Here is a 13,836-nt window from a genome sequence, read left to right as displayed (position 1 = left end):
GTTTCAAAGCCAGTAACAGGTCTGAACACAGCTGGCAAAGTGGGTGGGCACAATGAAGCATTCTGATCCAGTTTCTTGCCCCCAAAAATGCAGGAAGTTGTTCTGCAGGAAGAGTGCAATGTAGCAACGAAATGGAGCTTAAGCTAATGCTTCACTTGGATGTGGCCTCTAGTCTAACTAGTTCAGGAACAAAAATAATTATCCTTGCACTCAGCAGGTAAGGCAAGAATATGTGGAAACAGGAACACTGTATTGAGCATTCAATGCTGTATTACCTCAGTTGCTAAACTGCTTCACAGAAATGGTGCTATATATCCTGTTTCATAAAAAAAAGGGCATTGCCTCTGCTTTGCAGTCACAGCCGAAGGTATCTCATACAGCAAGATTAGGCACTGTTTCTCACTGCTGCCCCACTTGCCTTCAAAGGTTATGTTATATACTACCTGCAATGGATGGAAGTGCTGTGTCTTCATCTGTCTCTTTCTTTCAGGGCAGATTAGCAGTACCTTCAAGAAAGAAATCTGGACTTCGGACATGTCAGACCCTGCTGGGAAAGGACAGGAAGGAAATTCATTTCTCTTTGGACTTCATTGTGCAGTCCCAGTGTTAAAGACAGTGAGGATGCTCTGACTGAATTCCAAAGCTTTCAAGTATATCTTTTCTCTCTCTCTCTTTTTTTTTTTTTTTTTTTTTCTCTCTCTCCTAATGCCTACTGTTAAACATGACTCTGCAGATTCATGAGAGAGTTTCTCAGTCCTCCTATTGAATTCTCTGGAACTGCTTCAGAAAATGAAGTCTCCATTCTACTCTCTTAAAAGGATAGGCATGTTTCTGCCAATGCAAAGGTTGCTATACTCTTGTTTGTGTCACAAAAATAGAAGAAAAAAAGTGCTCTGGAAAATATACAGCAGGAGTCCTATTCTAACACTCTTATTATTTAGCTGGGTGTTGTTTGAAAATAGCGATATTTTATTGCCTTCAGTCAGACGATGGGGGTAATGAAATCTTTGCCTATTATTGTGGCAAAATCTGTCATTGAATTAACATGATGATTGAGAAGAAAGGTGGTGTTTATGTTGTAATGACGTAATTGCCACTAGAGCATCGTTCCTCTTGTAAAATATCAATATATCTCTGTTTCCTTACAGAATGAAGAGGCATAAGTTTCCCTACAGGTGTCCCACAAGAAAGAAGATTCTGATCCTGTGTTTTACAGGGTGGGTGATTGCGCTCCTGAAGCTCCTCCATGTTGAAAGACACTTTTTTCCACCTAAGAGTATTTATCTGGTCGAGCACTTCTTGAGCACTTCTTCATATGTCAGAAACAGATATTCCTATCTTAGAAACCACTTCCAGTATGAAATTAACTGTTCGTCTATCTATGAGCAAGATCCTCAGGAAATCGGCAAGAGTTTAGAGATAAGAAGGAAAGATATAATTGATTTAGATGATGAAGACATCATTGCAATGACAAATGATTGTAACATGTATCGTACCCTGAGGAAATACCACCTGATACCTGTTTCTCCAGAGGAAGAGAGTTTTCCAATAGCCTATTCTTTTGTTGTCCACAAAGATGCAGTGATGGTTGAAAGGCTCATACATTCACTGTACAGTCATCAAAATATATACTGCATTCACTATGACCGAAAAGCAGCAAAAAGTTTTAAATCTGCTATGAACAATCTAGCTAAATGTTTTCCCAACGTTTTCATTGCGTCAAAACTGGAGATGGTGAACTATGCACATATTTCAAGACTGCAAGCAGATTTAAATTGTTTGTCTGATCTGATAAACTCTGCGGTCCCCTGGAAGTATGTTATTAACTTGTGCGGCCAAGATTTCCCTTTGAGATCAAATTTCCAGTTGGTTGCTGAACTGAAGAAACTCGGTGGGGGAAACATGCTGGAAACTATAAAGCCCAGTAGTAGCAAAAGAGAACGATTTACTTATCATTATGAACTTATGAAAGTGCCTTACGAATACATGCAGATGCCTGTGAAAACCAACATTTCCAAGAACCCACCACCTCATAATATTGAGGTATTTGTTGGCAGTGCCTATTTTGTTTTAAGTCGAGCTTTCATTCAGTACATCCTTAGCAGCTCTCTTGTAAAAGACTTTTTTGATTGGTCGAGGGATACTTACTCTCCAGATGAACATTTCTGGGCCACTCTTGTGCGTGTTCCTGGCGTGCCTGGGGAAATTTTGAGGTCTGCCCAAGACATCACAGACTTGCAGAGCAAAACTCGTTTGGTGAAATGGAATTATCTTGAAGACCATTTGTATCCTCCATGCACTGGTACCCATCTTCGTAGCGTCTGCATCTATGGGGCCGCAGAATTAAGATGGCTTATGAATTATGGGCACTGGTTTGCCAATAAGCTTGACTCCAAAGTAGATCCTGTCCTGGTAAAATGCTTGGCAGAAAAACTGGCAGAACAACAAAAAGAGTGGGTTTATTTGTCTTCTGACAAACATTTTCTGCGTATCAATCCTGCAAATGCCTCTCTATAGCAATGCTGTTTTTCCAGCTGCTGGTATTGTGTACTGCTATAGCTTGGTGCCTGGGATTCTCCAGCCCTGACCTGCTGCAGAGGAGTTCCTTCTGCATTAAGTTCAGGACTTTGAAGAGAGAGGTATCTGGAAACAATCTGTGAAATTAACAACTCTCTGGTTGACTGTTCTTTAACTTGCCACAACAATCCCATAACTATTCTTCAAGGTGATTTTGGAAGGGTAAGGCTTGCTTTTGGAAGCCCTGGTACTATCTACTCTAATGGAATACTTCAGAAACCTGTTTTACATTGTGTGTTTGTGTCTTTCCTGAGAAACTCCACCACGCTTGTTCGCCTGTCCCCTTTTCCTGCACTTTGTCAATAAGGTATGAAATAAAGACCTCTGCATCTGCTACCTCAGGAAAATTGGAAGTGCCCAGCTTGCAGACACAATTAAGAGAGCAGTGTGACTCTGCTGGGTCATGAAGCCCCTGCTGCAGCCTGGAGTGCCCCTCTTTCCACCTGCAGGTGCTGACAGGGCTGCAATGTGAACTCTTCTGGATGCCACAAGGGAAGAAGTTACCCTTGGATGCCACAATAGCATTGTGTCCTTCTCCCAGCTTGGCTGTGCATGGTTTGTCTTTCTGTGTTTGGGAATGTGCTGTGCCTGTGGAATGGGTGGTGGTGGATTGAAGCAATCTGTGTGAACACATGTGAATAATGCTCTACTGTTTTTCAAGGGCAGTACAGGTAACCATGCCAAACGATGTCTGCCTTCGTGTCTATCCCTGCCAATAGAAATATCCTCCTGTGAAGTCCCAGTTCTTCTGAGACAGGATTTTTACATGTAATGAGTAACAAGTGCTATTTATAATCAGTATTCAGCTTGGTGGTGCTATGCTGAAATGCAAAACACACTAAGTCCAGCAGCAATCGTACAAACAGTCACACTGCAGATAGGAAGGCCTTGCATATGCATCCATGGACCCAGGCTGATCTGTGCCCAGAGAAGTTCTGCTTCAAAGCACGTTAGCATTGAAGTAGCTGTGCCCCAAGGCAGCCCATGCTGCCATTGGTCCCCACCATAGGAAGGGGCTGAGCAGCCTCCTCTCAGCTGGGCTGTCATGTAGTATGAGCGAAGTGTTGGTCAGCACAGAAACTTTGTGACTATGAAATGCCCTTTAGCATTTCTGGGGATTCTCCACAATTTTGCTATGCCACCAGCTTAGCTTTGGTGGTTCCAGTGGGTGTTGTGGTCATGCTTGCTCTGTGCTACTGTGCCATTTCTGGATATCTAGCGCTTTTCAAGATATTCTGTGTTACTGATCCTCAGATTGCCAGAACAATGCCATGTGGCCACAAGAAAGCTTAGTTTCTTTTTTGAGTTTTAGGAACCAACTCATTCCTTTGTCTCTGTTTTTTGAAAAATTAGTTTTTTAAAATTTAGTCATGGTCAACATGCTTGTGGCTTGAGATTGGGCTTGAATGAAGAGTCCATACCTTTTCCCCATTTGTGACACTGATTTCCTTTGAGCCTTCAGACAATTCATCTGACTTCTGTTCCAGCTGTAAAATGGGAACAACAATGCTCTGCTACCTTGTAAAGCATTTAGAAACCTATGGATGTTTGTTGTGGGCTGGTTGCACAGTACTATTTGTTGATCAAAGCTATTTATGATTAAGTCTGTGTGTGCACAGGTTGAATATTTCTCTTATTTACTGTTTCTCAAATAAATGGGGATTATTTTTTATGTGTATGCTGCTTACTTTGGTGACTTGTTGCATCTTACAGCTGACTTGATGCAATTTATAGATATTCTGCAGAATATGGAACATTGACAGTATTTACAGATTCACACATCAGTACTAATATATAAAAAACAGACTTTTCACATGGAAAGAGGTTAATAGCAGAAGACATTGGGATGCCAGAGGACCAAGCCTCAGCCAAGTCAAGCAAGCCTCAGTGCAGGTAAACTGATGTATAATTAGTTAGCTGATGACTTTTTACTTATATGTAAGTACATACATTCTCATTTGTGTTTGAGTTATTTGCTCTATCATAAGCTTATAAACAAAACCCATCAGCATAACGAACTTAACTGAATTAAATAATTTTGATCAATGTGCAACTCTGTGCTACTTCAACTGAATTGGGTTGAACAATGTCTTTGATTTAAGTAGTCTGAAATAAGGCAGTGCTTGCTTCCTAGGTAACAAAGAAGTGAAAGCAAAGATGACGTAAAGTGAGGCACCATCACCTGCTACAGTGCTAGGTGTGCTAGCTGGAAAAGGACAAGTTGTATATGGTTTCTTCTTTATGAAATGCAAATTTTCTAATGAATTATAAATGTATCTATTTTTGAAGGTAGTTTTAAGGCTAATAAAAACTGTAGAAGATAGTTCTCAAAATCATTAATGCTCATTCAGGATAAAGATAATCTAAATCACTCTTTTGAGGCAACACTTCCCAATTTTCCTGGGTTCAAAATTTGCTAAAAATATAAGTTCTTTGATGTTTGAATAACATTATGTTTGAATTCTGTTCTGTTTTGTTTTTTTCTTTGCTGTTAGCAGCGTAGATGCAAAGTTGATGTCTGTATCATAGTTCAGACCATACAAGTGATTACGTAGTGGTGTTGGGGAACAACTTAATTATTTGCCTTTGACTTCACCACCTTTGTTCTTTACACAGGTAGGTCTTTCTTTGCTAAGTCATGATCCGTAAATACCTTTCTCTCAGTGAGAAGAGCAACTGAACATAGCTTATGGGAGAAAAAAAGTTATCTGATTTGGGCCGCAACTTTGATTATAGGCAATGATCTGTTGCTCTCTGATCTTTCTTTGCCTTAGTAAAGTCCAGATTTGCCTTTCTCCTTTCCTCCTCTCACTCTTCTTGTTAGTAATTTCATAAACTTGAAATGCACATATGTTTGCCATGTCAGATAGTTCACTCTCTCTTTGTTTTGCTCAAGATGCCCCACACTGTCCTTTTTCCACCCATCCAGTCCCTTGCTAGCTGCACAGTGGATTATCAGTTCACTTGATCTTCCTATGCAGGAAGGATGTGAAAGCAGGGCATTAATGTTGTTCCTGCTGTCTGTACAGGTACAGCCTGCTGCTTTATTAGTGGCTGGAAACAGCTGCTGGATGTGCCCTAACATGAAAAGTTAAGTAAAGGGCAGTGAGAAACAATGTGCTTTAAAGTAAGAACTGTGGGACATTTGTGCAACTTGACTCACTAATGAATTTCTTAGACTGAACACGGAGTTGAGGGGGGGCAATACAGAAGAACTAATATTTCACTGTGTATTTTCCTTGATGTTAGAATAAAAGACTGTGAAAGGAAATACTACAATTTAGACACCTAATCTATAATTGTAATTAGAAAACACTCGATCAGTTGAGCATTTCTGCAGATACTACATCACTGCTGCGACATGCGAGGCAGAATGTACGACCGTGAGAAAAGCAGTTTTGTGACAGCAAATAAAGAGCTTAACTGTCATCTGTGTATTTATGGTGTGATCTCAGATTTTAGTCCAGGTACAATGTCTGTCTGTGATGTGATATGGTGATAGTTCCCCATTTCACTGAAAGGCAAGTGCAGAACAGTGTTATCCATTAATGACACAGTAAACCTTCTCTGGAAATACCCCAGCACTGTTTGGTCTCTCAAGCCAATAGCTGTATGCTATTCTTCTCCCCTTCTTTCCAAGACTACCAGGCTTTTTGAGTTTCCCATGGCTAAACTACACTAATCCTTAGAGCAGCAATCCTTTTTAGAGTGGGGGGAAAGTAAATACCATGCAGCTTTGGACTGGAAATTTTCTCAAATGAGATAGAAAGGAGCTAGAAGGCATTTTGGGAAGGAAGATGGAGAAAATATGTTTCCTTACTACAGAACTGCCACATGTGTGTCTTAGCAAAGAATGGCTTAAGTGGAAGGTACCTACAGCATGGTTGCTGCTGCCATCTCTGATAACGATAAGCAAGACTTGCATTAAGTGTATTTTGAAAATGAAAATCATTGAAGAGAAAATGCTCAGAGCTTGTTTCAGCTTCTGTTCCTGTAAGAAATGTGTACTTAGAAAAATACTGAAAATGTACTGCAGCTTGACTAGTTAGTAACTCAGTACTGTGATATTTGCAACAGGAAGGGTAGAAAAAAAAGAGTCTGTGAATTCTTTGCTCAAGGCAGGTCAATGGTTTTTAATGATATTTTCAGTGTTATTTCTAGAAACCAATTTAAACATGTGCTAACGTGAAAAATATGTGACTGACTTCTGCCTTGCATCTCAAGTGTTAGCTGTAACACATTCAAGTTTATTTTAGAAAGTCTCTTCTCTGGGCTACAATTAAGAGACTTTGTTGTGATTTAATTAAAATTCCTATTGCTGAGCACTTTTTTACTGCTTGAATTTGTTCTCTGAGACTGAAAGGATGGCAAGTCTAAGCTTTACCCAGGGTGATGAGAAAGAGAATAGAGAGTACGCTGACATTCTGCAGGTGACATTACTATCACCACAGCATAGCAGCTGGGAAATCAGAACTGCATCATTGACAATAAGGATAAAGGCACCATTTCTTCACAAAGCTAGCAGGGACTGGAAATCATACAGTTGGAATGACTACTCGCATATATTTTAGCACTAAAATGTTGATGACTGTGGGAAACAAGGCTTTCCTGTACAAGAAAGACCTAGTCATGCAGAAAGAGTGGAGGTCTATCAAGATGATGAGGGGACAGGAGCATCTTCCCTAGGAGGAAAGGCTGAGAGATGTATAACTGCTCAGCTTGCAGAAGAGGAGGCTGAGGGGAATCTTATCAAAAGTACCTAAAGGGAGAGTGCAAATAAAACACTGCCCAGTGCCAGGACAACACAAACTGGAACACGGGAGCGTGAACACCAGGCAGCACTTCTATGCTATGCGAATTTTGGAGCACTGGCAAAGGCTGCTTAGAGGCTGTGGATTCTTTTCCTTGGAGATTTTCAGATGCTTCCTAGTCATGAGCCAGAGCACCCAGATCTGGGTGTTTCTGCTTGAGCAGTGGTTGGACCAGATGGACCCATAGGTTCCTTCCAACATGAACCTTCTGTGATTCTCTGATTCTATGAATAACATAGGCGGATCTACATCTTTCTCTGACAGACTGAAATATTAGCTGTAGACAAAAAATTACAAGATTTTGCAAGACATTTAGCAGAAAAGTAGAAGTACTATTCCTGCAAGAAGTCCAAAATGGCAGAATTGATGGCATCCTGTTTTTATTTTCTCTAAGAGTTATAATAGTCCCATGTTTCCTGTGGTTCGTTCTTATCTGTTAATAATGCAGTCTCAGGTCCTTTGTGTCCTCAAGATACCTATACCAACTAAATTTTGCCTCTCAATTCTTCTGAGCTGCTCTGGAGTGCTTTTCTTCTAACAACAGCTGTAAGGGCTCCTAATACAATCAATGTGTAGAATGGCTGAATTTCCATTGAATGGGCCTTGGTGGGACATGTGCATTTGCTCAGCTACTCTAGGCCTGAGCTGGTACAAAACTTAGGAGCTTCCGTCTGCTTGTCTTTCAAAGAAAAGTAATCCTTTGTTCCTATGCCTTCCAAGCAACCTCTTTTTTTTTCCCCATATTCTGCTTGGTAGAGGCAGAGATATGTATTAAAAGCCCAAGTATCAAGAGGATGCACCCAAAGAAGCACAATCACGTACATCATTAGAGAATGGGAATAAATGTTTAGAAAATTCAGGAAATTGAATAAATTGATGTTTTGGGGACAGAATAGAAATAAAATGCACACAGCTATTATCATATGCAGCCAGTTGGAGAGTTACTTCTCTGACCTGACTGCTGCATTTGTTTAAAAAAGAAAGAAAGAAAGAAAGAAAGAAAAGAAAAGAAAAAAATCAAGTTCTTATTTTCAAGCTTTTGCTTAACTAGAATGTGAATACCAGCACTTGGTAAAGCTTCATCCCTTTTTTGGCAAAATAGAGATACACTGTGCAAAACCATGAACAGTTTAGATAGTTCATTATTTTGCTAGGCCTCAGTTTCCAGCTTTGAGGTAAGACAGAAAAAAAAATGTTAGGGAAATAAACAGAAAAGCATCTCACTGTCTGTACAAAAAACAACACATCCCCTCAAGGATGGGGCTGCCTCTCAACAAACCAAGCTGGAGCAGGAATCAGCTCACTCAGCCAGCAGAGCAAACAACTGCCTCTTTCACTTCCTCAGAGCCTATCAGGATTACAGCTCTCAAAACCAGTCAGCTAATTTTATTATCTATGTTGAACTCGTTGGATTAAGTTTGTAATCTTGAAGTTCTCTCTTGTGGCTTCCTTAAGTGAAGATATATTTAAAATCTCTGTGCACTTTGGGAATAGATGCAGTAGGTCTTGTACTAAATGCCTTGTCCTTACCTGAAATCATGGCAGCCAACTCTGATTTTATAGTCATAATGCCACAAAGAGCTGAAGATATGAAAAAATGAGTCATCCTAAAATAAAGTAGTTGCAGAATTTACTTCTCTCTGGTCATTAGGTGGAAAGCTGTATATCCAGTTTCAGCAACCCTAGGCACATCAAAAATCCAAATTGCAAAATGTGAAGTTATTAATATAAACTTACCCAGAGCACTTACCTGGCAAGTTTTGTTTCAGTCTCTGTGAAAGGAGTTACTTTTGGTTGCTGGGCAAATTATACATCACAGAGGTGCCCCCTTCCCCATCTGACACCACTGCACCTTTTCTTCCTCAGGGCTTCAGAGCCTGTGCTCTCACTTCTGCTGAGGCACTGCTCATTGTGGCCAATTGGAAAGAAGAGACAGAAGAGTCTGCAGCTCTAGAAATAATGCTTTGGGCAGGACCATTAGCACTTAAAGGCTGTTGTAGCAGATAAATACAACACAGATATTCCCTTCAGAAACAAGAAGACATTCCTGTGCGGAGATGTTCCCTTCAGATGACCAGAGAGAGATGCTGCCTGCAAAAAGTGGATGTTTGGAGTGCATTAAGGAAAGGTGTTGCACTCCACCAGCTTCTTTAAAATGCAGCAGGAACTCATCCATCTGCCTGGTGCCTTCTCCTACAGTGCAGCTTGTGATGAGGCAAGGATGTGACCTGAATCCTCTGCTCCAGGCAGTAGTGCTGTGACTGCTGAGCTGTAAAGGACCTGGGAGAGGATCTCCTTTTGGGAGCAATTAACTGTTGTTGATTGAGCTCACTGGACGAAGCTGCATTTGCTGGCAAGATGGGTGAAATGATCACATCTGCCCAACCAGCTGAGGCATAGTGATGAGGGAGATGCCTACTCAGTTTGAACAGCTAAGGTTTGACTGGTTTTACATGGAGTCAGAAAGCAATTCAGCTCTGGCCTGTCAAAGGGAAGGATTCACAACAGCTTCTGTTGTCTTTAGGGCTGTGAAGGTGTGTTTGAAGGCTGGAATGCCAAAATGGGGGCTAGGGTATTGTGTAGCTGCTGGATCCTGCCCTGGGTGATTACAATTGTTTCACAACAAACTGGTCCTTAAGTCTTTCTAATAGTGGATTTTTCCTCTTTCCCCCTGTTCGCTGGGTAAAAGCTCCTGGAAAATCATTGTAGATGAGATACTTTCTACTGAATCTGTTGTGATGAACTGTTTGATCGCATTCTTCATTTGTGTGATTTCTGCAGAAAACAAAGTCATATATGTTTCCTTGTTGTGGTTGACTGACCTCACTGATGCAGATGAACAATTGTGCTAAATGTTTAATAAAAACTGAGTTATAGATAAGTGACTTGACCGGATAGAAGTAAAACAATACCCACAGGGAAAGGAAGGCAGCCAAAAGAAGTTATATGTCAGTGCTTCTGAGAGACTGAGATATCTGTCTTTTTCTGGCCCCAGGCAAAAAGTAACTTGATCTTAGGCCATAAATGCAGAAAGTGAACAAATCAGCTACTGCAGTATTGCTTCATCTAGAAGGTCTGGTGGCTGGAACGTGATGCCAGGTATTAGCAATAAAATTCAAATTATTACTCTTTCTCAGCAAGGGAATTTGCCTTTGGTAAAAATTACCTAGGATTATGTTTGATCCCTTGTCATTTGAAGATATTGCTAGTTCAGCTATAATTGAAGGCTTGCTGTGGGAATTACTTCAGTTTCTCATGGCCTGTTCTATGCAGGAGGCAGGCTGCATTTGATCAAGTTCTCAGATAAAGTTGTAGAATCAACTGAAGAAAAAACAGCTAAATACAAGTGGGAGTGGAGCTTGCTCATTTTGACCATTGGGCCTTGCATTAATTACCACTGATGATGGTGGTTTACGTGTGAAAACAATGCTCTTATTGAAGTAGCTGAAGGCCCTACTAGTAGGAGCAGATACACCTATTTAACTTGGCTTATCCTTATAAATATTATTCTCTTTATGAAGAAGAACAGGCAGTGGAGGGGAAGGTACAACACAAATAAAAACAATTGCACCACTAGGAAGCCATCAGCTTAACCAAAGATGCTGGTGCAGATGCTTAACATCTCAGAACTCTCAGGTTTCTGGACCCATGGTGCAGATCCATCCATCAATTCATCAGACTAATGGTAACTGTGGGCTGTGAGAATTGGAATACTGGGGCTTAAGTGTAACCAACAATGCTGCCAGCTTGGGTAGAGGGAAATGTCTGCAGCTCTCACCTCTGATTGCTGGTCTTGCAGTAATAGCATGGTGTCTGTGAGCCTTCATGCTACAGCCTTCTGTAAAATGGCCCTAATGAGGAGCTTTACTGTACAAGTTTAAAAAGAAAGTTCATGGTCTGTGATTCAAAACTCCTTCTGAAAGCCAAGCAGAAGATTTCAGTGGGTTGTGTATTACTGAGAAGTAATGTCTGCAAGTAGAAGTTAAGGGAGAGGTGTCAGAGCTGCGTAGTCACACCCTGAGTACTCCCTGGTGTAAAGTGGCTGCTGCTTCTCCCATCTGAGTCCTGTGTCACATTTCAACCTGTTTCTCTTTGCTGCTCCTGGCCTTGTCTGGAGTCTCACTCTTGCCACCAGGTCACTCTAAAAATTACAAAAAAGAGTTTCCTAAAAGTCTATAAGTTGATCCACAAGTAATGTCTCCTATTTATTTCCACAGAAACTACAACAGATACAAAGCTCCCAATAACACTGTTTGATAGAGACAGTTCTCAGCTATGAAGCACTGTTTTTCAACAGTTACCAAGTGTAGCTATGCATTTTTGTGCAGTGAATAACAAGAGCACCAGAGGAAGTGACCCCATTTCACAGTGTTTCATCACCCTCCACCTTACTGTGCCCACACCCACTGTTTGGTCAACATAGACATTCAGCAAACATTGATGAATGTCAGTGGGTGCTATTACTTCTGCATGAAGGAATTCAGTGACACACCTTTGCTTCATATGCATTTTCATGCCAGACACCATTTTGTCAGATCGTCCCTCTGCTGCCATATGTTTACATGGCAACAAAATGTAATAGGATACTGGTGAGAAGGCTCAACCTCTGCTGCTGTATCACCAAAATTTGCCTCTGATGTTGTGAGACAAAATAATAAAATAGGAGGCATTACTTTCAGAGCAAACCTCATATTTCTGAGGAAATTGCCTTTCCTGTACACCAAAAGAAATGCCTCCTGGGTCCTTGCAGTTCTTGTGACAGGCATATTTTCTACATAAACACTGGATTCTCCTTGTTTTACACTTTGCAAATGGCCTCTGTGGCAAATGAGTGCTCTTCTAAAAAACTTAAACATCCAGTGACTGTTTTGTTGTATGACAGCGTCAGTAGTGCTCAACTGGTAGGCCATGATTCTCCAACTACATTGCTCTGGACACTGGACAATACAAAACCTTAAGCTGATGAAATATTTGTTTCCTCGCTAAACTGGTAATAAATAAATAAAGAGGTAAACAAAATGTTTGTGAACAATGCTTTGGGAGCAGAGCTACTTTGTGAAGACAACAGTATCTGCTGGGACTGGTGGCAGGGCTGGACAACTGGGTGCTGCAGGGAGGCCCAAGCAGAGGGAGGTTGGAGAGGGAAAGAGGGGAGGCTGGGGATTGCGACAGACACGTGGGATCACTTGTACTGTGGGGTGAAAAGCAAGGGCAGGGGAGGGGTGATGTGGACTCGCTTGCAAATTATGAATAAGATCTGAACAGCTTTCTTTTTCATCTTCTTTGTTGTCTTTGCTTCTGTCAGTGTTTTTCCATTTTAACTTCTATTGCTTTGAAAAATGCAGATTATCTAAGATGACCTCTAGTTTAAGATTCAGGCTAATGCAATAATAGCATGCTTGAAGCTTTATCTCCATCCTAGATATGTAACTAAAGAAATAGTTCTTTAGTAATATATAATTCTGAGGTCCTGAACACAGCCAAAACAATTTTGTATATGTTGAATTCATCATTCTTAAATGAGATACAGTAGAAGCAGTATTGTTTTCATTATTGCCCCTTCCCATAACCATACAAAGATGTAAGTTTATGCTGTTCTCTGCCGTGGATACAGGAAGTAACCAAGTGTGAGACCAAAACATGAGTGGTACTGTCATCTGAAATCCAGGAAGAAGGCTCTCTAACTCCAGTGTGGTATTAGAAAGCTGACATTCTTTTATTCCTCACAGTATGAATTTAAACGTCAAGATGTACATGTGCAATACATTGGCATACATGTTCAGTCTTTTCCAAGGACTCATGAATATATACCAATGTCCTTCTGGGCATATGCTGTGGGGGCCTCTGGTGGTCTTAGACTGCTTACTTCCTCCTCATTTTTTCATCATCATCTTCACTTTGGAGACTTTGGGCCAACCTTCAGCTGGTTTTTCCCAATTTATCATATTTCCATTGCTTGTTATGTCACAATGAGCAACTTTCTATCTTGATGCACTATAACCCAAAACAATGTATGTGAAATCCAAGGAAAAAGTCCTTGCACCTGAGCATGCAAAAATAAAAATAGTCTACTGTGACTCCAGTACTCCTGAAAAGCAGGATTGTTGACAAAAACAAGGCTGCTCCACACCAACCAAAACTAAACTGGAAAGTTTTAGAACTAGCACTCATTGATGCCTTGCTAAACTAATATACTGGTCCTTAAACTAGTATACTGATCCCTACTGCTGAATCAGCCTGTATCGGTACCACCAAGAAAAGACAATGGCATCACAGATGCACATATCCCTGGGGGAAAAAAAAAAGTTTGAAAGTATGAGAAAGTGAGTTTTGTGTGGGTTCTGTTATGACAAAGCCATTTAAATAATGTCATTTGAATGTTAGTTACATTTTGAGTCGAAGAAAAGCTCTGAGCATGGTATTGAATTACTATGAAGATTTGCATGAT

General features: G+C 40.7%; 1 protein-coding gene across 1 annotated transcript; it reads left to right on the top strand.

Moving 5' to 3' along the window:
* Positions 1–1,149: 1,149 nt before the first annotated feature.
* GCNT4 (glucosaminyl (N-acetyl) transferase 4) lies at positions 1,150–2,517 on the top strand (the record flags this gene model as incomplete). Its single annotated transcript, XM_079548198.1, has 1 exon — positions 1,150–2,517. One exon carries the CDS (start codon positions 1,150–1,152, stop codon positions 2,515–2,517), a length of 1,368 nt encoding a protein of 455 aa, XP_079404324.1.
* Between the last annotated feature and the right edge of the window lie 11,319 nt (positions 2,518–13,836).

Source organism: Tetrao urogallus (genome assembly GCF_951394365.1).
Source record: "Tetrao urogallus genome assembly, chromosome: Z".
Classification (NCBI taxonomy): domain Eukaryota; kingdom Metazoa; phylum Chordata; class Aves; order Galliformes; family Phasianidae; genus Tetrao; species Tetrao urogallus.
Note: the sequence above shows the minus strand (reverse complement) of the source record. Positions and strands in the feature narration are given on the sequence as shown.